The sequence below is a fragment of the Tachyglossus aculeatus genome, chromosome X1 (assembly GCF_015852505.1).
Source record: "Tachyglossus aculeatus isolate mTacAcu1 chromosome X1, mTacAcu1.pri, whole genome shotgun sequence".
Classification (NCBI taxonomy): Eukaryota; Metazoa; Chordata; class Mammalia; order Monotremata; family Tachyglossidae; genus Tachyglossus; species Tachyglossus aculeatus.
In genome coordinates this window covers 25889345-25916407 of record NC_052101.1, presented here as the reverse complement: position 1 = coordinate 25916407, position 27063 = coordinate 25889345, and the positions used below count along the sequence as shown (strand labels likewise).

At 40.5% G+C, this 27063-nt stretch overlaps 1 protein-coding gene across 3 annotated transcripts in view; it reads left to right on the top strand.

Moving 5' to 3' along the window:
• TENM2 (teneurin transmembrane protein 2) overlaps positions 1-27063 on the top strand; it is a 921151-nt gene that overhangs the window by 64401 nt on the left and 829687 nt on the right. For all 3 annotated transcript variants that reach the window (XM_038772468.1, XM_038772467.1, XM_038772466.1), the window contains exon 2: positions 21872-22147. In XM_038772468.1, the coding sequence (XP_038628396.1) occupies positions 21872-22147 (276 nt within the window). The remainder of the gene's footprint in view (positions 1-21871; positions 22148-27063) is intronic.

Below are 27063 nucleotides of genomic sequence, written 5' to 3'. Positions count from 1 at the left end.
AGAGAGACAATGTGACCAAATTGATCAATGTGCAGCTGAAACCTAATGACTTCTGTATCAAATCTAATGATGTCTATTTCATCCTATTCCTCCTCAACTTCTCAGCTGCCTGTCCCACTGTGGACCACTCCCTTTTCCTGGAAATATTATCTGATCTTGACTTCTGTCAAGACACTGTCCTCTCCTGGTACTCTTATCTTTCTGGCTGCTCCTTTTGGGTCTCATGACTCACACCCTCCAGACTCCGTTCTGGGTCCCCTTCTACTCTCCATTTACACAAACTCCCTTGGAAAACTCATTCATTCATATAACTTCAAATATCATCTCTGTGTGGTCAATTCCCAAATCTATATCTCCAGCCTTGACCTCTCTTCTTCTCTACAGTCTCACATTTCCTCCTTCCTTCAGGACATCTGTACTTGGGTGTCCTGCCAAAATCTCAAATTTAACATGTTCAAAACAGAACTCCTTACCTTCCCACCAAAACACCGTTGTTCCCATGTCTTTCCCATCATTGTAGACAACATCACTATCCTCCCTGCCTCACAGGCTTATAAACTTGACATTGTCCTTGATTCATCTCTTATTTTCATTCATTCAGTCGTATTTATTGAGCACTCACTGTGTGCAGAGCACTGTATGAAGTGCTTGGGAAGTACAAATTGGCAACATATAGAGACGATCCCTACTCAACAAGGGGCTCACAGTCTAGAAGAGGGAGACAGACAGCAAAACAAGTAGACAGGTGTCAATACTATCAGAATAAATAGAATTATAGCTGTGTACACATCATTAATAAATATAGTAAGTATGTACAAATAAAATAGAGTATTAAATATGTAGAGATATGCACCTGTGCTGTGGGGAGAGGAAGGGGCGCGTAGGGTGGGGGGAGATGAGGAGGGGAGCAGAAAGGGGGGCTCAGTCTGGGAAGGCCTTCTGGAGGAGGTGAGCTCAGTAGGGCTTTGAAGGGACGAAGAGAGCTAGTTTGGCAGGTGTGCGGAGGGAGGGCATTCCAGGCCAGAGGAAGGATGTGGGCCAGTGGTCGACGGCGGGAAGGCGAGAACGAAGCACAGTGAGGAGGTTAAAAAGAAGACCTAAGTGTGTGGGCTGGGCTGTGGAATGAGAGAAGGGATATGAGGTTGGAGGGGGCGAGGTGTTGGAGAGCCTTGAAGCTGAGAGTGAGGAGTTTTTGCTTGAAGTCTTATTTAACCTACATATTCAGTCTGTCACCAAATCCTGTCAGTTCTACCTTCACAACATGTGTAAAATCCTCCCTTTCTTTAGTTTTTATACTGCTACTATGCCAATTCAAGCACATATCAGATCCTTCTTTGACTACTGCTTCAGCCGCCTCACTGACCTCTCTGTGTTCTGCCGCTCCCCACTCCAGTACTTCATTTTGCTGCTCGGATTATTTTTTCTAAAAAAAAAGTTCAGTCCGTGTCTCCCCACTCTTCAAGGACTCCAGTGGTTGCCCATCCATCTCTGCATCGACTTTAAAGAACTCAATCAGTTAGCCCCCTCCAGCCTCACCTCACTCATTTCCTCCTTTACCACCGCCCTGATGCTTCACTCCTCTAACACCAACCTACTCACTGTACCTCATTTTTTTTTTTAATGGTACTTATGAAGCGGTTACTATATGCCAAGCACTATACCAAGGGCTGAGCTAGATACAAGATCAGGTCAGACACCTTCCCCATCCCACAGGAAGCTCTCATTCTAAATTGTAGGGAGGAGGATTTAATCTCCATTATACAGATGAGGTAAATGAGACACCGAGGAGCTGTGACTTGCCCAAGGTCACATGGCAGGCAGGTGGTTCCTTGCTCCACTAATGGATTTGTTCCACACAGGTTCAATGTCTTTTTTCCTCTGACTCTTGGTATCCTGATTTTCATGAACCCTATTCTCCAAAAGAACAACCCTCCTGTGCTTGCTCTCTCGTTCCTCCTCTTATTCTCTTTCCTCCTTGTGCTGACAATATTCCTGGAATTCACTATCACTGTTATCATGACAATTTGATGTTGCTGCATAGGTGATCCTGCCCCAGAAGCTGGATGTGCCTTTGGTAGTAGATCCAGTCAGTCTCATATGAGTGCTTACTTTGTGTAGAGCACTGTACTAAACACTTGGGATAGTGTAATATAACACACATTGCCTGTTCACAACGAGCTTACAGTTGAGAGGGAGACACTGATATAAATAAATGACTGATATGTACATAAGTGCTATGGGGGTGTGGGGGAGTTGAACATAGAGAGCAAATATAGAGAGGGAGATGCATAGGGTAGTGGGAGAAAAGGAAGTGAGGGCTTAGGGAAGGCACTGTAGAAGGTTGGGCATTCAGACTTCCACCTAAATAGGGATATTGAAGTTCTGTTTTCAGCAGATTCTATATTCATGTTTTGAAAACCAGGGCAGCCTTTTTTTAACTCTATTTCTACCTATTTTGAATCCATGCGTCATTGGATTGTGTTCTCCCTAGATCACAGGATCTCATGACTACTATAAAAGTTCTTTGATTCTAATGAAAGTTTTAAGTTGTGTTGTTTCACGATATCCACTAGGTAGTCCATAACTTAGGTTTTCTTCAGATGTATTGCCAGTACTTAGCACTGCGCTGAATGAGACTCCTAATAGGAGTATCTTATATTTATCCCATACTTAGCACATACTAAGGTATTTGTTAAGCAGTTACTACTGATAGTGGTCCAGAAACTGTCATATGCGGACTGTCTCAAACTTTCGATAATGTTCATAGCCTGTTGAGCTGGAATAGTTTCTCAGTAATTTAGAAATATATTCTGGTGAAGGTTGTCAATTTCTTGTTGCATTCTCAAGCATGGCAGCATAGAATAGATTAAGTGGGCCAGGGACCTACCACACAGTCCTGTTTCATTCCCATAATGATGGGGGAAAAGGTAAGAAAAGACACTTAGAATCTTGGCAGTAGTGGAAACCAGAGATATTTTCAAATTTCAATAAAGCAAGACAGCATATCCTTAGGGCCTGCTAGGACTTAGCTAATTAGCCAGGCCTACAGAAAATCGGTCTGGACAGGGATTGCCTTACAAATTCTCATAAACTCACTTCTATAAATGTTGGGCTGGTGTCCCTGCCAAACCCCACATTAAAGAAACTTGGTGGCATAGTTCCGACATTACATACACATTCCCCCATTTGTAATTTATTTTAATGTGTGTCGCCCCTATTACATTGTAAGTTCCTTGTGGGAAGAGAACATATCTACCAACTCTGTTGCATTGTACTTTCCCAAGCAATTTACGGAGTGCTCTGCACACAGTAAGCATTGAGTAAATACCACTGACATACACACAGCCATTTCTTCTGTCACCACTTCACATTGTAGTCAAACACTCAACTTGTCAGAAGAACATTCCACTATTCTCTAATTCTTCTCGCCAAAATGCTTGGTGAAAACAAACATTCTGGCCGAACTGACTTTACAGGGAAGTGCACCCTAGGATACCACCACTCCATACAGAAGCAGTGTGGCTCAGTGGAAAGAGCATGGGCTTTGGAGTCAGAGGTCATGGGTTCAAATCCAGCTCCTCCAGTTGTCAGCTGTGTGACTTTGGGGAAGTCACTTAACTTCTCTGTGCCTGTTACCTCATCTGTAAAATGGGGATTTAGACTGAGTCCCCCGTGGGACAACCTGATCACCTCGTAACCTCCCCAGTGCTTAGAACAGTGCTTTGCACATAGTAAGTGCTTAATAAATGCCATCATCATTATTATTATATCACATGCACTGAGGATTCAAGTTGCAGTTTGCTGAGTTCTACAAATGTATGACCTGCCTTGACGTAACATCTAATTACCTCTGGCATGTCAATTTTGTCCCCACACCCTCAACTCAGTCTTGGCGCACACCCCATGCTGTAATTTCTGTCTTTGTTTTAATGAACCAGAGCAACAGTCGCTAGGAGTCTAAGCTCCATCATCTCTCTTCCCTGGACAAAGTCAGTCTTTGGTTGAAAGCAAAGAAAAAAGATGCCTTTTCGGATGGGGAGGAGGTGGGGAGTAGGAAGCAAGGTAAAGGCCTGAGTTTGACATGCTAGGATGGTGAAGAGGTAAGACGAGGGGACAAGGTATAATCAGCATAATTTTTGCTTTATTATGGTGCTCAGCAGTCATATCGGGGTTGGTAAATCACTGCATGGAGTCTTTGGACTCCAATCCATGATAACTAATCATAATAGACACACATATTGAAGCAGTATAATCCAGTTGTATCATGGAATTTACCGGTAAAGCTACGGAGCTCCTTGAAGCTGTGGAGTCATTAATAATCACAGAGAAAATTTGTGGGCCTTTATTTTGACTAGGAAAAAAATTTCCTTTTTTAATGGGTTTTTTAATGATTACTGTGTGCTAGGCACCATACTAAGTGCTGAGGTAGACTCAGGAAAATTGGTTTGGACACAGTCCGTGTCCCACATACAACTCACAGTTTTCCCATTTTTCAGGTGAGATAACTGAAGCACAGAGAAATGAAGTGACTTTTTCAAGGTCATATAGCAGATAAATGCCCAAGTGATGATTAGAACTCAGTTCCTCTGACTCTCAGAAACATGCCCTTTCCACTCAGCCACGTTGCTTCTCTATCTGCAAGACTCTATTAAAGCATCTTAAGATATTTTGTGAAAGGAACTGAGGGGTAGGTGATGAAAAGAATTCCTTCTTGTTTCTTCTATGCTTTCCAAAGTGAATACTTTTTCCTACTCAGTGGCAGTGGATGTTATCATCAGGCATTTTCGATTGTGGTCCAGTGAGTATAATTCTCCAGGTTTCAGCCTACTGATACCTGTGAAAAGGAGAAAGGTTGTGGTGGACTGCAACTCCAGTGATTCTCTTTGTAGAAACAATAACGGTACCTGCATGTTCTCACGTTGTCCAACTTTGACATTTGCCATTGCTGTCAAGGTAGGAATGAACACAAACTAAGTTATTGAGTATAGGGCTCAACTTTTTCTAGCTATCTGTCATGAAGTTCTTAAGTAGATTTCTTTAAAGTCTCCCTGGCTTTGAGGAAAAGGGGATAAGGCAGTGTGTCCCCGGACAGGATCTATGACTCATTATGTCAATCAAACCCCACTTCAGAAGGGAATAAAAAGATTTGTATCTCAAAGCTGTGCATAACGACTTCTCGGCTTTTCATTTCATATTTATGAGCGGTTTACTTTGAAGTGTTTATCAGGCAATACGCAGAAACATGAGAGAGCATTGCCTGAAGCCATGTTCAAGTGTCTAATCTGTTAAATGCTTGCTGAGCAGGCTAGTTCATCAGTGCGTGCAATGGAGGGAAAAAAAAGAATCAACTTTCCGTTATTTGAATTCTTGAAGCTGAATTTTTCTGTTAAGAATATGAAAAGGATAAATAATGCCAAACATTTTGAAATTATTGCAACGTGGGACATTTACAAAAGTTAGCACAGCACTGCACAGAGCAGATAGATCATTTCTCCCTCTGAAGGTTGACAGAACAACAAAACAAAGCAACACAGATTCGTTCAATTATCTTCCCTCTTACTCTAAAGATTTGAGTCAGCAGGGATCGCAGAATGGCAGCGAGCAAAATAAGATGCTTGAAAGCAAGTCAAGTTAAAATTCTCAGGATCCTCAGATGTGAAACAGCTCCAGGAAGTTAATCAGATAACTAACAAAATCACGTGTTAACCTGGGATGAGTGCTTGCTGTCTAGTTTTAATACCTGAAAAAGTAGCCAGAAAAAAAAAAAAAAAGAGATGGATAAATGAGGGGAGAGTGGTTGATGGACTTTTTAAATGATGAAGCTGCTAGACTTTGCCTTAGGGAGTGTGTCTTTCCACTGACCTTTTTACGTGTATACTTTATACAAGTGGTTCTCAATGAAGCCTAATAAGTATCTAGCCATGTTCTGTGTTTCTATTTTTAATTCATTCATCTAATCTGTCTACAAACTCAATTCCCACTATATATATGTCTGCCTGTCTCCCCATTATATGTACTGATAATGATGGTATTGTTAAGTGCTTACTATGTGCCAAGCACTGTTCTAAAACACTGGAGTAGATGCAAGGTAATCAGGTTGTCCCATGTGGGGCTCAGTCTTCATCCCCATTTTACAGATGAGGGTAATGGGCTCAGAGAAGTTAAGTGGCTTGCCCAAATTCAAACAGCTGATAAGTGGCAGAGCTGGGATTAGAACCCAAAACCCAGTCCCAAACCCGGGCTCTTTCCACTAAGCCATGCTGCAGGGGTCCATCATATACTCTCCCAAGAACTGGATATGGTATGCTGATCAGAGTAGATGCTTAGTAAATATTACGATAAATGGATATGCAGCCAGTTCTTATATGGGGCAGAGTTATATTCTCAGTGAACCTCAGGAAAAAGAAAATTTGTGGTATTCTCTAGGCCCACCCTACATAGGTGCACAATGTATGCTTGAACTGTGCCTTCCAAAAACATGGTATGCAGTATCCAAACGGGGTAGGGTTATTTGACAAATGTTTTCTAATCTTATATCCAAAGCACTAGTTATGGAAGAACTGAATCAATTCTGTTTTTGCTCATTCAAAGGATTTTCTAGGAATGTATCTGCCTTTAAGTTTATAATTCTGCATTTTGTTAAAGGTATAATAAAAAGGTGTATTTAAAATCCATGAGTCATCTGCCCTCCAGAAGTTTAATTTGTTGCACTGGAAAGCACTTGAAAATACAATTATTATTATTATTATTATTAATAATAATAATGAAGCAAATTAGCCTAATGGATAGAGCACGGGCCTGAGGGTGAGAAGGACCTAGGTTCTAATCCCGGCTCTGCCACTAATCTGCTGTGTTACCTTTAACAAGTCACTTAGCTTCTCTGTGCCTCTGTTATTCATAGAGTTTAGCAAATACCATAAAAAAACCCAAACCTTAAGTGCATTGGCAAGCTCAATAGCCTTAGGAGATATAATCTCTTCAAGTAACTTGCAAATCTAACAATTAAATTATGGACTCTATAAAAAGTTGATTGTTCTTGATCAAAAATTTACTACTTAGCTTCCCCCATGTCCTGATCATTTTAACATCGATAATTGTTCTCCTTTGTGATTATGTTGTTTTTTAAAAATAAACAGTGTGTAACAATGGGATTATTAGTGAGAGTAGAGATTCTCAGGGGCTAGATCAACAATATTTTCAGGGGATTTTTAATAAATATACAAAGATTAAGGCTCACCAGGTACAGTTCTAGCTAAAGGTTGTTTTTAATGGGTGAAGAATGCAATTTTGGGTGAATCTTTTAGATGGTTCTTTATTTTGGGTTAGCAATGGATTCTTTAAAAGGGCTCTTCAGAGACACTAGGGTATTTCTGCTATTGCTTCCTCCTCGGTCTCCAGTCCTACTATGATGGAAGGATATGTCGATGAAGAAAATCATGTTGTAGCTATTGATTTAATTGGTAGTAATTGTGGTATTCTTAAGTGTGTATTATGCTCTAAGCCCTGGTGTAGATACAATATAACTTCAATTACACAAGTAAGCCCTTCTAAACTGTGTATGCGGGAAACATGTCTACCAACTCTCCCAAGCGCTTGGTACAATACTCTGCTCACAGTAAGTGCTGAATAAATATGATTAATTGACAAGTCATTCATTCATTCAATCCTATTGAGCGCTTACTGTGTGCAGAGCATTGTACTAAGCGCTTGGGAAGTACAAGTTGGCAACATATAGAGACGGTCCCTACCCAACAGTGGGCTCCCTGTCCCATATAGAGCCCACAGTCAAAGGGACAAGGAATGTGTGATTTGTATTTTCTTTTTTTGTTTTTTAATCCCCATTTCAAAGCATCGGAAAACGAGTCACTATGAAGTAAAGCAACTTGCCCCAGATCACGCTGTAGGCCAGTGTGTCCTGCCTCTCACTTTTTCCACTAGGTCACACGGCTTAGAGTGTGGCAGCTTAAAGCTGGACACTCTTTGTTACAAATCTATAGTCATTGTAGTGGCTATAGCTGGCAGAATCCACTTGCCACTCTCTGTTACTTTATGGCATTAAATATTATGAAGTTGCAGAAACCCATGGTGTTGCATGGTGTGGTTGAGTATGACTGAGGTGGAGGCTGAAAGTGCAGCAGCACCAGGTCTTTCTTGGCCAATTTGTAGATCATCGTATACTTGTTCGTTCATTGTCATATTTATTGAGTGCTAACTGCGTGCAGGGCACTGTACTGAGCACTTGGGAAGTACAGTTCATTAACAGATACAGATAGATACAATCACTACCCAACAACAGGCTCACAGTCTAGAAGTGGGGAGACAGCCAAAAAACTGAACAAGTAGACAGGCATCAATAGCATCAAAATAAATAGAATTACAGATATGTACAGATTAATAAAATCAATAGAATAATAAATATGTATAAATATACACAAGTACTGTGGGGCGGGGAGGGAGTTAGAGCCGAGGGAGGGAGTCGGGGAGATGGGGAGGGGAGGAGGAGCAGAGGAAAAAGAGGGGGCTCAATCTGGGAAGGCCTCCTGGAGGACGTGAGCTTTCAGTAGGGCTTTGAAGAGGGGAAGAGAGCTAGCATAGGAGAAGTCATATTGTGACTCTTCATTATATTTGATTGGTGTGCAGAAGCGTGGGTTACAGTAAAACTGACTGCACTTACATTTGACTTTCATTTAGAATACAGTAGAGTGTTGTAACATTACAAAGCAAGACTTTGCCTTTATTTTCCTTTTTCAGTCAATCAATGGAATTTATTGAGTGCTTCCCGTGTGCAGAACACTGTTCTAATACAATCGAGTTGGTAGATAAAATCCCTGCCCTTCAGGAGCTTACAGTCTAGAAGGGGAGACAGACGTACACTACGGAAAGGGAAAGTGGCCAAGTATATAATAATAATAATAATAATAATAATAATGATATTTGTTAAGCACTTACTATGTGCAAAGCACTGTTCTAAGAGCTGGGGAGGTTACAAGGTGATCAGATTGTCCCACGGTGGCGCTTACAGTTTTAATCCCCATTTTACAGATGAGGTAACAGAGGCCCAGAGAAGTGAAGTTACTTGCCCAGAGTCACACAGCTGACAGTTGGCGGAGCCAGGATTTGAACCCATGACCTCTAAAACTCCAAAGCCCGGGCTCTTTCCACTGAGCCATGCTCTATGTACATACGTGCTGGGAGGCTGAGGTTGGAGAATAAGAAGTACAGCCCCAAGTTATAGGTCAAACAGAGGGAGGCTAGAAGGGTGGGGAAATGAGAGGTTAGTCAGGGAAGGATTCTTAGAGAAGATATGATTTTAGTAGGATTTGAAGATGGGGAAAGGGTGGTCTGTTGGATACAAATGAAGAGGGAGCTCAAGCAGGAGGAAGGACATGAGGTAGGACATGGCAGCAATAAAGAAGAAATAATAATAATGAGAAAAGCATTCGTGTGTGATCTGGCTTGTAGTAGGAAATAGGTTAAGTAGGAGAGGGTGATCTGACCATGTGAATGTTGTACTCTTACTGATGATCTTATTGGTAAATCCACTAACCGTCCCGATGAGAGGCACCTTGATAGCTTTCTCCGCAGTTTTGCTCTCAAAATGAACTCCAGAAAACAGGTTTTTTCATGAAGGTCTACCCCCATTTAAAGAAAGTTCAGGAATATGTGTCACAGAGCTTCCAGTGGTCCCAGTTATAAATCATCACAATTAAATTTGAAAGCATCCGTTATGGAGTTTAATTTTTATTCTGAAACAAAAAAACCCTTTTAAGGAATAGATAAGTAGGTAGAGCTTGTGTCCCTATCTTCCTTTCTCATTGCTCTGAAAAGAAAATGAAATTGCCATCAGGGCCACCTGTGTTTCAGTTTGATCCCTTACTTCAAAACATCTCTTTTTATAAGGATTGTCATGATTAGCAACAAACCTTGGTAGTGTGATTAGACTGGATGAAGATTGTTTCTCAAGCATTGGTTGATGCCTCTTGAAATGCTAAGAACTGTGCAAAACTGTGGTCTCTATTACGATTGAACGCTTCCATCAGGGCTAAAGGTAATGCTATCAGTCCTTTGGTCGATGCCTCAAGCTATAGTGGAAATGATATATTTGAGGGAGAGGATTCTGCCTCTGGCATTGCTAAAACTGATTAGTAACAGTATCACTCAGAACATGCACATGTAGTGTTGATGGTTTGATAGTTAATCTAAGATGGCATTTTTTTCCCCCATATAATAGGTTACTGCTTTCTTTTTGATGTCGGGTTTGCAACTCAACAGCTCCCTGGGGAGTCAACACCTGAAAGACGCAATTAACTCTTTATTAACTGAAGACACTCATCACCCATGAAATAAATATATATATGTATATATATGTATATATATATATATATATATATATATATATATATATATATATATATATATATATATATTCTGAGACCTAAAGCCGAGTGGGGAAGAAGAAATAGAAGTATTCTGACTCAGCCTCAGTAATCTTCAATTTTTAGTTGATTGGCTAAAAGAGTACGGGAAGCCCGTAATGTAAGACAAATGGCACGTACAACATTTCTAAGTTCACACACTGTTTCAGCATTCAACACCAGGTTTCAAGGTGACCTCTGGTCTTCTCGCCAAATCCAATGGCCTCTTTTCCATCCCAGAGGAATCAGAAGGTCAAGGGTTCTAATCCTGGCTCCACCACTTGTCTGCTGTGAACATGGGCAAGTCACTTCTCTGTGCCTCAGTTACCTAACCTGTTAAATGGGGATTGAGACTGTGAGTCCCATGTGGGGCAGGGACTGCGCCCAATCTGATTTGCTTGTATCCACCCCAGCGCATAGTACAGTGCCTGGCACATAGTAAGCAGTTAACAATACCAGAATTATTATTTCTCCTTGACCTCTCAGCTGCTTTCAGCACTGTGGACCACCCCCTTCTCTTGGAAGCATTATCTAATCTTGGCTTCACGGACATTGTCCTCTCATGGTTCTCCTCCTATTTCTGTGGTTATTCCTTTTCGGTTACTTCCTTTGCCCTCCACCTCTAACTGTGGGAGTCCCTCAGGTTTCAATTGTGGGTCCCCTCCTATTCTTCATGTACACCTACTCCCTTGGAGAACTCATTCGCTCCGAAGACTTTAACTACCATCTCTATGTGGTTGATTCCCCAATCTACAACTCCAGCTTTGATCTCTCTCCTTCTGTGCTGTCTTGTATTTTGTCTTCTGCCTTCAGGACATCTCTACTTGGATGTCCCATCAACAACTTAATATATCCAAAACAGAACTCATTATCTTCCCACCACATCTACATTATCCCACTCCTTAAGTACCTCCAACGGTAGACAGCCAGGAATCAAAAAATGTCAGCTCTTCCCTTAGCAGTGGTAGTAGCCATGGTGGTGCTGGAAGTATCCTCAATGAGGGCAAACACCACCAGCCCACTGGCAGGAGCAAGTAAAAGAAGAGAAACAGCCATTGAAACCACCTCTTTTGGCTGCTGCTTCCTCTAAGTATTCCCTAAAGTTTGAGTCTATTGACATTTATGGGCCCCACACAGAGCAGCTTATTATGTGCAATGAATAGCAAAAATATACAATAATGTATGCTATTACTAATTTCAAGATGGTATTTATTAAGCACTTCCAGTGTGCAGAGCACCATATTAAGATTTTACAAGAGTGTAATAAAATTAGAAGGCACAATCACTGCCTTCAAGGAGGTTTCAGTCTAGAAGGATTATCCAAAAGAAGAAGAGACAGCCGGGGCAAACCAAGTCAGTTGCTTACTGCCTGGGGCAAGGAGGTCCTTGTACCCAGGGGTGTCCATCCAGATTAGCTTGTATATACCCATTACCATTGGCTCTAAAGCACTTAATCAGTTTGTCCCTTTCTACCATTCCTCGCGGATTTTCTCCTACAACCCAGCTGCACACTATTTCTCTAATGCCAACTTACTGTTCCTCTACTTTGTCTCTCTGCTGACCGCTTGACCATGTCCTCTCTCTCACCTGAAACTCTCTCCCCCTTCATATATGGCAGACCACCCATCTCCCTATCTTCAAAGCCTTATTAAAATCTTATCTCCTCCAAGAGGCTTTCTCCAAGTCTTCATTTCTCCTATTGCCTATCCCTTCTGCATCACCTATGTTCTTGGATCTGCATTTTTTTTTTATTGGAACATTTGTTAAGCTTACTGTGTGCCACGCACTGTACTAAGTGCTGGGGTGGAATCAAACAAATCGGGTTGGACACAGTCCCTGTCTGGTCTTCTGAGTCCCAGGCTCGTGCTCTATCCACTATGCCATGCTGCTTCTCAAAATGTGCTGTGCACTGTTTTAAGCACTGGATTAGATACAGCGTAATCAGGTTGTCCCACGTGAGGCTCACAGTCTTAATCCCCATTTTACAGATGAGGTAACTGAGGCACAGAGAAGTTAAGTGGCTTGCCCGAGGTCACACAGCAGGGAAATGGCGGAGTCAGGATCAGAACCCGGGTCCTCTGACTCCCATGCCCGTGCTCTTTCCACTAAGCCACGCTGTACCCTTCAAGCACTTGATATTCATCACACCCTCAGCCCCACAGTACTTAAGTACTTATAAATGACTGTGTGTCTCTTCCCATTTAGACTGTAAGCTCCTTGTGGCAGGGCATATGTCTATCAACTGTGTTGAATTGTACTCTTTCTCACGGGCTTAGTACAATGATTTGAACACAATCAATCAATCAATCGTATTTATTGAGCGCTTACTGTGTGCAGAGCACTGTACTATGTGAATAAATACCTTTTTTCATAGAAATAACATTGATTTACATCACTTACATCCTTTATGGCACCAAGTCTGGTGGGCTTGGAGGCACATGGGATCCCCAGGACAATGGGGTAACATTAAACCATTCAAAAAGTCAAGAAGGCTGGGAGAGAAAACTAAAAAAAGCAGGACAGTAGACAGTAGGGTGTGAGCAGCAAAGCTAGAAGGCAGGGGGTTAGGTGAAACGTGAGAGATAGGTGGAGTTGACTGCCGAAGGGGAAGTTGGTGACATGGCCTAATTAGTAGAGCCTGGGCCTGAGAATCAGGGGACCTGGGTTCTAATCTTGACTCCATCTCTTCTCTGCTATGTGACCTTGGGCAAGTCACTTTACTTCTCTGGGCCTCAGTTCCCTTATCTGTAAAATGGTGATTAAGACTGTGAGCTCCATGTGGAATAGGAACCATGTCTACCCCGATTGGCTTGTGTCCACCCCAGCACTTAGTAGAGTGTCTGACACGTAGTAGGAGCTTAATAAATACCATAAAATCTAATACCATAAACTTTCCTATTGTAGAACTCAATACAAATGCATAGTATAGTGAGACTACTCATCTATCAGTGATGGAGTACACACTTTTTGTAAAAATCGGATTTCTGCCTTTGGTTGTGACTGAATCTCTAATTTATAACATTGTTCCTATGATAAGAACACCAACTCTCTCCTCAACTCCCTCCAGTCTGGCTTCCGTCCCCTACATTCCACGGAAACTGCCCTCTCAAAGGTCACCAATGACCTTCTGCTTGCCAAATCCAACGGCTCATACTCTATCCTAATCCTCCTCGACCTCTCAGCTGCCTTCGACACTGTGGACCACCCCCTTCTCCTCAACACGCTATCCAACCTTGACTTCACAGACTCCGTCCTCTCCTGGTTCTCCTCTTATCTTTCCGGTCGTTCATTCTCAGTCTCTTTTGCAGGCTCCTCCTCCCCCTCCCATCCCCTTACTGTGGCGGTTCCCCAAGGTTCAGTTCTCGGTCCCCTTCTGTTCTCGATCTACACTCACTCCCTTGGTGACCTCATTCGCTCCCACGGCTTCACCTATCATCTCTACGCTGATGACACCCAAATCTACATCTCTGCCCCTGCTCTCTCCCAGTCCCTCCAGGCTCGCATCTCCTCCTGCCTTCAGGACATCTCCATCTGGATGTCTGCCCGCCACCTAAAACTCAACATGTCCAAGACTGAACTCCTTGTCTTCCCTCCCAAACCCTGCCCTCTCCTTGACTTTCCCATCTCTGTTGACAGCACTACCATCCTTCCCGTCTCACAAGCCAACAACCTTGGTGTTATCCTCGACTCAGATCTCTCATTCACCCCTCACATCCAAGCCGTCACCAAAACCTGCTGGTCTCACCTCCGCAACATTGCCAAGATCCGCCCTTTCCTCTCCATCCAAACTGCTACCCTGCTCGTTCAAGCTCTCATCCTATCCTGTCTGGACTACTGCATCAGCCTCCTCTCTGATCTCCCGTCCTTGTGTCTCTCCCCACTTCAATCCATACTTCACGCTGCTGCCTCGATTGTCTTTGTCCAGAAATGCTCTGGGCATGTCACTCCCCTCCTCAAAAATCTCCAGTGGCTACCAATCAATCTGCGCATCAGGCAGAAACTCCTCACCCTGGGCTTCAATGCTGTCCATCACCTCGCCCCCTGCTACCTCACCTCCCTTCTCTCCTTCTCCAGCCCAGCCCGCAACCTCCACTCCTCTGCCGCTAATCTCCTCAACGTGCCTCATTCTTGCCTTTCCCGCCTTCGAACCCTGGCCCAAGTCATCCCCCTGGCCTGGAATGCCCTCCCTCCGCACATCCGCCAAGCTAGCTCTCTTCCTCCCTTCAAGGCCCTACTGAGAGCTCACTTCCTCCAGGAGGCCTTCCCAGACTGAGCCCCCTCCTTCCTCTCCCCCTCACCCCCCTCTTCATCCCCCCCGTCTTACCTCCTTCCCTTCCCCACAGCACCTGTATATATGCTTGTACATATTTATTACTCTACTTATTTATTTATTTTACTTGTACATATCTATTCTATTTTATTTTGTTAATATGTTTGGTTTTGTTCTCTGTTTCCCCCTTCTAGACTGTGAGCCGACTGTTGGGTAGGGACTGTCTGTATATGTTGCCAACTTGTACTTCCCAAGCGCTTAGTACAGTGCTCTGCACACAGTAAGCGCTCAGTAAATACAATTGATTGATAAGATTGTTTCAGTATACAATGTGTAGAATTTAGCACTTTTCAAGAGTCAGTTGTGTCAGTTCTGAGCATATGGAACAGCTGGACCAATAATCGCTGTTATTTCTTAAACACTTATTAAGCAAAGCATTCTGCTAAGTATCTTGAAGAGTGAAAGAGAAGCAAACACACACTCAGTCCCCTGACCTCAAAGAGCTTATGGTCTAATGTTGGAAAAAGACAAAAAATATTTACAAATGGTGGGAGCAGAAGAAAGAACAAGGGTAGAGTGGAAATAGTATGAATATATGCAGGTGAAATAGCTAAATCCATTGCATATACAAATAAATGAAAATTTATATGACAGTAGTGCTAAGGGTAGGAGTAAAATAGATTCATAACTTAGGATGCCTTTTGGGTTAACACAGCTGGAGTGTTAGGAATATATTAGTCAAGGCTTCCTGGAAAATGTGGACTTTCAGTAGCAATTTGTATGTGGATTAGTGACGGTTTGGTCAGGGGAAGAATTTCCAACCTGTGGAATTAGTGTGAGTGAGGAGTAATAGTGATAATACTGGTTTTTGTTAAGTGCTTATTATGTACCAAGCAGTGAACTAAGCACTGAGATAAATGCAGGATAATCACAGTGGACCCATTTCCTTGTCCATATGGGGTGCTCAGTCTAATTAGGAGGGAGAACAGGTATTGAATCCCCATTTTACAATTGAGGTAACTGAGGCACAGAGAAGTTAAGTGACTTGCCCAAAGTCACACAGCTGACAACTGGCAGAGCCAGGATTTGAACCCATGACCTCTGACTCCAAAGCCAAGTGGTGGAGCTGTGATTGCAATCCAGGTCCTCTGATTGCCAGGCCCACGCTTGTTCCACTAGGCCACTCTGCTTCTCATTGTATTTACTTCTTAGCTTAGCAAAGTGATTGGTACATAGTAAGCTCTTAACAAATACCACTATTAAGAAGAAGAGAAAGCTTTATCCTCAAGCAACCAAATGCTATTCAATGATATATAGATCTGTGAAAATTGGATCAAAGCTAGTATGTCCTTTAGGAAATTGACAGAGAGGCAACAGAAGGCATCCAGCCAAACCGAAGATCTATAAAACTGTCAGTATCTGACCCAATGTGACTGTGAAACCTGGACCTGCCATAGAAAGCACATCTGGTTTCTCAAGCAGTTTTATCAGTGTCACCTATGTCATAATTTAACATAAAAAGTTAGACAGAATTACTCACAATAAAGTCCACCTGCATTGAGGCTAATTTAATACACCTTCACTGGGTGAAACGTAAGAGAAAAATAGATGACTGCAAGATTCCCAAGTGTTGTTTCTTGGAATATTTGTAATCCCCAGTGTTGTGAGATAATGTGGAATTTAGGGCACTTTGGGGAGAAAACTCTGGAAAACCAGTAAGATTGGTATATGGTAATTAGAATGGGGGCGATCTTGAATAAAGGGTTCATGAAATTGGAATAGCAAGAAACACATTTGAAATCAGCTAATGATGCGTAAATTGTATGCACTTCAGCAGAGCAAAAAGACTGCTATACACAATGGATTGCCAGTGTCACAAACACACACATATATGTATAATATACATATATCATACACACATGCGCACACACACACACACACACCTAGGAGCACATCATCAGTAGTATCATTCTCAAATAGGCAGATGTGTTTGAAAAAGAATGTGATTTTCTTGAATGACAAAAATGCAATTCCTAAACATCAGTTGTAAAATAATACTAGTGAACATCAATAGCTTCTGCTTTGATGCATCAAGTGTATTGTCCAAAGCTGAGTAGGCTGAATTCTACATTATTTAACTGAATAGGCATTAAATTTGTCTAAGCATATGCAGCTTGAATTGAAGCAGTAGTTAATCATAACCTGAAATTTGCAAAGCAGTGAAATATACTTGAATATCCAATCACACCTCTTGGTGTTCTGTTTGCTATCCACATTGAAAGAAGTCACCAAATGTAATAGTACTAAGATAGGTCATGATAATATCCTTTCTAAATATCTAGGCTGCTCTACATTGAATTTCATTTTTATTATACTCATTGGCTAGAGATGGTTAGGGAGATGGACTCAGACTGGAAGATGATGATATGTGAGGAGATGTTAGATGGCAAACCGTGAGGTGGATAGTCATTGCATGATATCATTAACTTCTTTTATGCTATGAACATCATGTCCACAGCAGAGTGCATTTCTTGGAGTGTATAATCAATCAATCAATTGTATTTATTGAGCACTTATTGTGTGCAGAGCACTGTACTAAGCACGTGGGAAGTACAAGTTGGCAACATATAGAGACAGTCCCTACCCAACAGTGGGCTCACAGTCTAAAAAGGGGGAGACAGAGAACAAAACCAAAACATACTAACAAAATAAAATAAATAGAATAGATATGTACAAGTAAAATAAATAGAGTAATAAATATGTACAAACATATATACATATATACAGTGTATATATGTATGTATGGATATATATGTATGTATATATATGTGCATGTATATATATGTGTGTGTATATATATGTGTGTGTATATATATATATATATATATATATATATATATATATATAGTCAACAACATTCTGTGCTAGCTGGTCTGGGATAATTAGGCCAAGAGTTTTGTAAACAGAGAGCAATGAACCATCATGCCCTTGCTACTGCCATGACTGCAGTGAAACTTACTTGGGCCAGGTACCACGTTGGATCATTCCACAGACTTTGTAGGACCATATATCTGATAGTCAAATGTCCCAGAGAATGTTCAAATGTTATTCCCTTCTTATCTGTGTTTAGATTTATTTTAAATTTTCGGTGACCCTCTGATATCGGGTATGACATCCTTTGTGACATAGGAAATCTGTGAATAACAATCTCCTTAGTTTTAGATGCCTTAATTTTAGGCTTCAGTCTGCACCCTATCACACAACCGAAGAACTTCATTGTCACATCCATATTGTGGTCATATTCGTATCCATCTTGACTGTCTACCAAACTTGATTTGCTCCCCTTTCCAGTTCATACTTCACTCTGCTGCCTGGATCCTTTTCCTAAAATATCATTCTTAGTACAGTGCAAGCACTTAGTAAAATGCTCTGCACACAGTAAGTGCTCAATAAATACGTTCAAATGAATGAATTCTCCCCAGGTCTCCTCACTTTGTGAAAACCTCCAATGGTTACCCATTCCTCTTTTCTTAAAAAAAGAACAAAAAAACCCTCTTAACCACTGTTTTCAAGACACTGAATTAGCCCTTTCCCTCCTACTATGCCATGCAAACATTCCTAATGCCATTCAAGGCAACCTACCGACTGGGCATCATTCTTGCCTTTCCTGCTGCTGACCCCTTGCTCACACTTGCCTGGAAATTCCTCCCCGCTTCACATCCAAAAATCCGCAGCTTGCCCATCTTCAAAGCTGTTCTGAAATCACATCACCTCCAGAAGACCCCTTTCTCAACTCATTTTTCAACCTCCCCACTTGATATCTCTGCGCTTATGCACATATTTTATATTCATTTAGTTCTTATCTGTAACTTATTTCAATATTGTTTTCCCCTGCTAGATTGTATACTCCTGCTCCTGCTCTCCCCTGTTTCAAGCATTTTCCTCCGACTCAAGCCCTGAGCCTTCCCTTACCCACCTCTCCCCATTGATCCCAGCCCCCGTATTTTTTTTTAATGCTTGAGCTAGAAGTATAAGTGGTTTGTTTCATGCTGCTATCGGCTCATGATAGCAGCTGGGAAATGTTGCCAGGTTGCTGTCTGGGCTCCTCTCAGTGGCTGGATGCCTGGATCCTGTCCCACCTCCTTTTTCTTTTTAATGGTATTTAAGGGCTGACTGTGCCTGACACTGTACTTAGTGCTGGGGTACATACAAGTTAATCTGGTTGGACACCTCTGGGCACAAGGACCTCCTTGCCCCAGGCAGTAAGCAACTGACTTGGTTTGCCCCGGCTGTCTCTTCTCCTTTTGGACAACCCCTCTAGACTGAAACCTCTTTGAAGGCAGTGATTGTGCCTTCTAATTTTATTACACTCTTGTAAAATCTTAATATGGTGCTCTGCACACTGGAAGTGCTTAATAAATACCATCTTGAAATTAGGAATAGCATATATTATTGTATATTTTGCTATTAATTGCATATAATATGCTGCTCTGTGTGGGGCCCGTAAATGTCAGTGGACTCAGAAACTTTAGGGAATACTTAGAGGAAGCAGCAGCCAAAAGAGGTGGTTTCAGTGGCTGTTGCTCTTCTTTTACTTGCTCCTGGCAGTGGGGTGGTGGTGTTTGCCCTCATTGAAGATACTTCCAGCACCACCATGACTACTACCACTGCTAAGGGAAGAGCTGACATTTTTTGATTCCTGGCTGTCTTTCAGTTGCTGAGATGGAGGATGTTTTGTGATGGTCTGACCGCTCTAGATTTAGTTGACTGTTACAAAGTTCTGATATCTGGCATCCTTAGGGCATGACAAGTTTTCTGTTGCTTCTGTCACTCTGGGTAAAACTCATTAGTGAGTGTGAGAAAGCACTTTGATTTGACTTGTAACAAACCAGAAGTGAACTTTACTATTCTTGAATTACAATCCCCCCTGATATGTGAAACTATGACAAGGAGTGTGAGTGCTTTCTCTCTCTCTCTCTCATTCAGAACTGGTCCTATGTACTAAGAATATGAACTGCAGTAGCCTCTAATTTAATCAAAAGGTTGGAAAGGAGAATGGAGGCCTTAATACAGGAAGGGAAAATAAAAAAATCTCTATGGGGTAACCTTGTTTTTATTGTTTGCTCTATCCCAAATAGTTGGCCCCAAATTTTTGCTTGTTTTTTATATTCACATCTTCCTTTAAGTTGCTCAGTGAGGCCAGTGTTGCACAATTGGGTGGTTAATGGAATGTCTTAAAATTGTGATTTAGTGTGTGTGTATGTACACAGACATGCACATAAACATGTGTGTATATGTGTGTGCACAGATAAATGCACAGTTAAGCTCTCTCAGGAATTGATCAAAGAGATTATTTCATTGTAAGGTATGTTTGTGCTAGGCTCATTGATATGAGTAGGATAAATTTTCAGCTCAGTGTGTGTTGATTTTAGTCATGCAAATCCCATTCATTTTAATAGCCGGGTGGCTAAGAAAATGCTGCAATTTTATTCACAGGATAAAAAGGTGCAGTATATTTTGAGGTACTCTGAATAAGAAGTAGACTATGAGGAGGATATGGGAGCATGCCAATACTGAGGGAACTTGTTCCAGTGATTTGAAATCTGGTTTAGTCAGAAGCACAATGTAAACACCCTTCTTGCTATCTGTAGTTTGCCATAGTACAGCAATCAGAGAATTGCATCTTCAGACATCTCAGAACCAGTAGTTTCAGTTTCAGGTTACTGAACTTGACATATACATTTTAATGTACAGTTACAGGCAATGCCTAATTCTCCAGGATTTGAAATGGAACTTAATAAACTGGGGTGATAAAACTGAAGTAGTAAGATAAGATGTGTCCACAGGACTAAGCATCAACCTTGAAAGCTGCGCTGAATGGTCGTTATCATTTCCCCCTCCTCTTTGTAAGGTAGTGGTTAAAAACCCTATTCCTGCTTGTATTTTTGCTTCATCAAGCTTTGCGATGACTATGTCTCACTCGGAAGATAGTTTGTATATAGAACTGTGTTTTATTCATTGGAACAATCCCTTTGGGAGTATTTATTTATGCAGGTAAATAAGTCCTATACTAGTTCCCCATGCAATCAAAAGTCAGTAACAGTGTATTCTAAATTAGAATTAGTCTGAACTAGATAACTAGTATGGTTTTTTAACATATCTAATTCTTTTTTTTTAAGATACTATATGAACAAGCTATTGTTTCAGCATGAGGATACCTATAGCCTCATTTTTAGGTCATGAGTAATTTGTGCCTGAGAAGAGAATATATAATTAACTACCCTAATTTAATTATAAAAGTTGAAATGCTGGATATTCTGCTGCTTTATGTCTTTTCAATTACTCATTGATTTTGCCATAGCTAGAGTAAAAGCTGTTTTATTTAAATATTCAATGTGTTGGGTTTTTTTTAAAAAAAGGAACATTATAATGTGAAGGAAAAAAAAAACCCAAAAACTTATACCCAAGGAGAAAAGTTACCATAAGGCATCTCCATTTCCAAGAACTTTCAAACAGCATAAAACCAACCATCAATAACACTCTTTGTAGTGTTTTCATTTTTCCCAAGTGATTTCATATCAGTGATCTCACTTTAACCTTACAGAATCCCGGGAGATCAGGAGGGGATAGGTATTGTTATCCCCAGATGAAGAAACTGAAGCACAGAAAAATTTAAGCAACGTACACAATGTCACTCACAGAAGCAGAAAATCTGGGACTCAAACCCAGCTTCTCTGTCGTCTAGATTTGTCAAGGTTTAGGTTTGTGAAGCTTCTAGTTCTTTGGTTTCCAAACATCTTGAAAGATTCTTTTGGTCCTAATTTGCCATCTAGTGAGGTGGTTTTAGGGACAGCACCATATCTTGAGCCCCGGAATCTACACAAAACTGTTCCATAACTGACTTGTTGAACTGGCAAACACAACTAAAGTCTGCGTAAATACTGGGTGATTGGATTGTTGCCAATCTCTGAATTTTGCTTTGCATTCGCCATTTGTCACATTCACCTACAGTCTTCCTAATACTTTGACCAGAAGTCTGTTCTCTTTTGTTCTATTCAGTAGTAAGTTTGACACACTTAAAGAAGGGCAAAACGTGCCTCCTTTTAAGGCTTGAATTACAAAAAAAAAAAATCCCTGAATTTTATTTAATCTGTTTTTTCGTTGTTTTTGTTTGCTATCATCCTAGGAACTAACTTCACCCTTGCAGAACTAGGAATCTGTGAGCCCTCCCCCCATCGAAGTGGCTACTGTTCGGACATAGGAATACTTCATCAAGGCTACTCCCTGGGCACAGGGTCTGACGCTGACTCAGATACAGAGGGAGGAATGTCTCCAGAGCATGCTATAAGATTGTGGGGGAGAGGGATAAAATCCAGGCGCAGTTCCGGTCTGTCGAGTCGTGAAAACTCAGCCCTTACTCTGACTGACTCTGACAATGAAAATAAGTCAGATGATGAAAACGGTAGGCCTGTTTCTTAAATACACATTTATGTTCTAACACTATACTATGCGTTTTTTATATTTTAATACAAGTGGTACAGAAAACCGTTCATTTTTTTTTAAGCTCCCCTTGTCCCCTCTCCCAGGGTCAGGGAATGGGAGAGTATTTTAAAAACACATTTTTTGATGAGGAAAAGCATTCTGGTGCAAGATGTTGATCCATACCTAGAAATGTCCTCTCTCCATAAGTTTCTACATATTTGTATTGATTTTTTTCCCCCAAAATGGCAATTCTCATGAGCTCTCAAGAATAGCACCTCATCTTCTACTCTCATTCCAGAGAGCAATGCCCTGTATCCGTATTGAAGATCAAACCTGTAGTAGATGTTATGTGGCTTAGTAACGACTAATAGGAAGAAACCTTTCATCAAAAAAGTATTGTGTTTTACATGTGCTCTCTACCATGATATCAGTCTAGACTTATGAAGTGCATGCGCTATCGTATTTACTTGAACTGATCCACTATTTTGATGTGAATTAAATGCTTCTGATCAAAGCGGTAAGTACGCAGAGCTAGTGAACAAGTCAAAGAAACGATAACATATTTGCCTGCTTTTTTCTTAAAGGCTTTTTTACTGCTTTATCATGAAATGTGATTGGTTCCAGAGGAGAACTTCAAATACTATAAGCTTTGTTGGTGTGTATTGTGTATGTTGACTAAGATCGTCATTGAAAATATTTACAAGTGAAGTCAGTGAAGGCTGCTTAGACAAAGCAGTCAACCTTCAGCCAGAGTAGTCTTAATATTCCAGTAGATTTAAAAGAGAAATTTGTGATCTGACAACTTTTATGCACAGTAATGCAGAGGCAATATCATTCAGCCTCAAACTGTATTGTGAGAATGCTATTTTCTGAGTTAGTCTATATTTAATGCTGAAATAATTTATTCTGAGAAGGAAAAATAGAAAGGAAAAAAAGCCCAACTGAGCTGTGCCATGAATAAGATGCATGTAGCTAATCAAGGTTTGCTCTTGACTAAAATACTACACTTGACTACCTAGGACATAATTTTGGAATTAAAAAAAATTGTGACACTTGGCTCCTTGAGTACTTCAAGGTGCTGGTGGATGAGAAATTACTTTTAGAAGTTTTTGTAGACCAAAATTAAAGGTAATCAACATTCTTTTTCAACCTTTGCCTGACAGATGCTGTTTAAGCAAAGGCCCCTAGATGTGCAAGTAAATCCACCTTCTAATCAAAGGACTTTCCAAATTTTTCAAAGATGTGATGCTTCCCTTCTTCCCACTTGTCCCATCTCTAGTCATGTTAATCTCACAAAAGATGAAGGTATCCAGAGTTAATCATAAACATTTTGAAAGTTAAAATTTATTTCTGTGCAGATCAGTAGTGGTGGGAGTTATGCAGGGAAGCAAGCATAAAATGCTTCCCTTGAATTTACCTAGGTGGATTTTTATGGATGAAAAGAAGTTACTAATTATTTCAAAGGAATATGCAGACCATAGTGGTTCTTAGCCGTCTGTCTCTTTCTCTTGCTATTTCTCTTTCTTTCTCTCATAATAGCTGAGATTTCACAAACAGACAGTTTTCACCCCAGGAGATTCTAATGTAAATCTCCCATGTGTTGATGAGAGAAGGACCTCAATGTCTGACAACTTAATTTTTCATGCAGTGCCAGCTATAATGCAGTTTGCGTTGCATGAAGATAAATATACCTCAGATACATAAATGGCTTTTTTTAACTGCCAAAGCAAGAACCAGCTACAAAAGGCTGAGCAAAGGTAAATTAAAGTGTATTGGAAACATACATACTGAGTGTATTTTTGTTTTCATCAGGTAATGAAAAACTAGGTACTTTATATGTTGGGTTATAAAATATTTACTCAGATATAAGAAATTACTATTCTGTAAGCGAGGTGTTAACCTCAGTAAACTCCCTGCTCTCTTTCCCTGGCAAATTCTGTTAAGCTCAAATAGAAATCAATGCTTTTTCACATCACTGATTTTATGAAGTTTGGGAATGTATTATCATATAGATCGACAGTTGCCCCTCTGGTTCAGCACCACTGTGTGGACACTGCCAAAGCCATCATTAATTTCTCACACTTGTACCCTGGTATGGCTTCCTACATAATAACCACTCTGTCCTTTGGAACCAAATCAATAACCTTTTAAGTATGCTTCTCTTGGAGAGGAAATAACAAGAATCTAACCTTGAGAGATGCTCCCCAGTAAAATTTCAGATTTTCAGGAGAAATACAGTAGTCTGGGTTTTCATTGAGCTTGTCAGTTAAATTTCTCTGAAGTTTGAGGTGTTTGCATATCTGGCTGTATAGTTAGAATTCCTTGTCTTCGCTTAGGTAATGGACCGGTTCTATCCAAAAGAGAGACTTTTATGTCCTTTTATATCCTTCTGCATTGCTGAATTAAACTCTATTATGTATATATTAAGAGCATTAAATACAATCTGGAAATTTGTAATGTTAGAAACTCAGAATGTTTGTCTTGGACTTTAATATGGATCATGCTAGTGTGTGTGTATGTATTTACGTATATGTGTGTATATATACAAATATATATATTATAATATAATATATAATATATAATATAATATAATAATATAATATATATTATATATATAATCAATTTTTCCAATTAAGATCTATGAAGAATATTAATCTGGTTTTAAATTGGCATTGGATATTTGAGTTATACCAAATGTCTAATTCAGTAAGATTTGCCATACTGCTAATAGTTTCCTATTATCAAAACTCATTAAAATTCTGTTTTTCGGTTTTTGCTTTCCATCTTGATATTTTTGCATTCCATTGTGCCCCACGGAATGACTTTGCATCCAGAAATACTCCTTTAAAAATGACTTTTCAATGCTTGTTTTTAATAGGAAAAATTAAATGTCACTGTGCAGTAATTGTACCACTGAGCGCAGTAAATCCAAAAACGTCTGAATCAAATTTATAAGGAAATAGACCAAAATGTGCAGTAGAAACAACTTTTGTCCTGTGGTCAGTTAACTGACCTATCACAGCATCCAATTGGAGTGAGAGAACAGGGAAAAAGACTAATAAGGAAGTAGGAATAATAGTAATAATATTAAGCACTTACTGTGTTTAAAGCCTTATACAAGCCCGAGAGAGACAAAACAAGACCAAGAATGAAACATTGTTCCAGGACCAAAGACTCCTTCCAACAGGATAGCTTAAAAATAGTCATCCACCTTCCTTCATTCAGTCCAACCATTAAGTAACAGTGAGATCTAAAATTAAAATGTATTTTTCTTTGCAGCTATATGTTGCAAAAGGGTAAGATGTTCAAATGTCTTATTGAATCTGTGAAGATCTTCATTTAGTCATATTTATTGAGCGCTTACTGTGTTCAGAGCACTGTATTAAGCGCTTGGGAAGTACAAGTTGCAACATATAGAGACAGTCCATACACAATAATGGGCTCACAGTCTAGACGGGGGGAGACAGACAACAAAACAAGTAGACTTGCATCATTGATCAAAGCAAATGTTATTGAAAGACAGTATTTCCCCCGAAAAAAATCTGTGTGATATTTTACATATAGTTGTTATTTGCATTTGAAGATATCTCTAAAGGTGCACTTCACTTGTATGTGCGGTCAAAAAGACCAATAGCCCGGGCTGCAAAAAGCCTGTCTTCTGTTGTACTTTCATGTTTAATATTTGTAGCTCCTGGCCCTGTTTTCTCTCTTGCCTCCTTGTCTCTCATTTCTTAAGAAGCTTTTGCTCTGAAAGAGCCACTCCTTTCATCATGACAGATCACTGTGCTGGCCTCTCCCACCAATTCTTTCCTTATATTCAGCTGACTTGCAGTATTGTCTGAGGCTTAGTTTTACTATGCACTAGAAACATTTTCTCTGTCATTTTTTCTTTGTGTCGTAATTTCAGCTCGCAAAGCTGTGCATTATTTGAGTAACCTGCTCTTCCTTGTTCTCTTCACATGTTCCACCCAGTATAGCCATGTTAATATGAACATAGCTTCAATCCCAGGAGCCTTCACACAGACACTCACTAAATGCTATTGTTTGATTGAGAAGTGGCTTTTAGTTCCAACTTTGTCCCCTCAATTGAGGACTTTTTTTGTTTTTTGTTAAGTGCTTTCTATATACCAGCACTGTTGGGTGGGTAAATACTAATCTCGCTGGGCTTCATGTTTCGTGATGTTGTCTTGCCATATGATATTGATAAAAAATATGGAACTGCTGAAAGCAGTTAGCCCAATCAGACCCAATATCAGTCAATTTTTCTAGTATTCATGGAGGGTTAGACAACCTTAGAAGTTTATATAAATATGTGGTTATGTGGTGTCTTTTTTGTTACATATGGGGATAAAGACTCAAATAAGCTAGGTAAAACTTATCTAACTTGGGAACCCAGATGTTTATGTTGCAAATGTTTCCATCTTGATGATGTTTCTCTCAAATCCAATGGACAATTCTTAATAACTCAGTTTATTCTAATATACAGTAAGGTATGTGGGTTTTTTTAAAACGCCTTGAATCCTCTCCCTGACTTCATGCCTTGTGCCTGGCTTTTTTAGTGGCTGAAGGAAGAAGCAAAGGGCAGAGGAAGTTCTGACATCACAGAGGTACATCAGCCTTGTTCCCCAGTCTGTATTCAGTTCCATGCCACATGTACAGCCTCCATTCTTAGCCCTTTTCCAGCCCTACTAAAGTTGTAAGACAGGTAGAGAGGAAGGAAAAGTCTCCTTGTCCACATCTGTCACAGTTCATAGAAAAAGCTCTCTTGGAAGGACCTGCTCCCTGATTCCCTGACTCCTAGTCCCACATCGAGCCTCCTGGCTGGTTCTCTGACAGGGTACGACCCCTAAATGCAGTAGAAGAGCTGTGACATTAAAGCGGCTCTGGTTAGAGCTT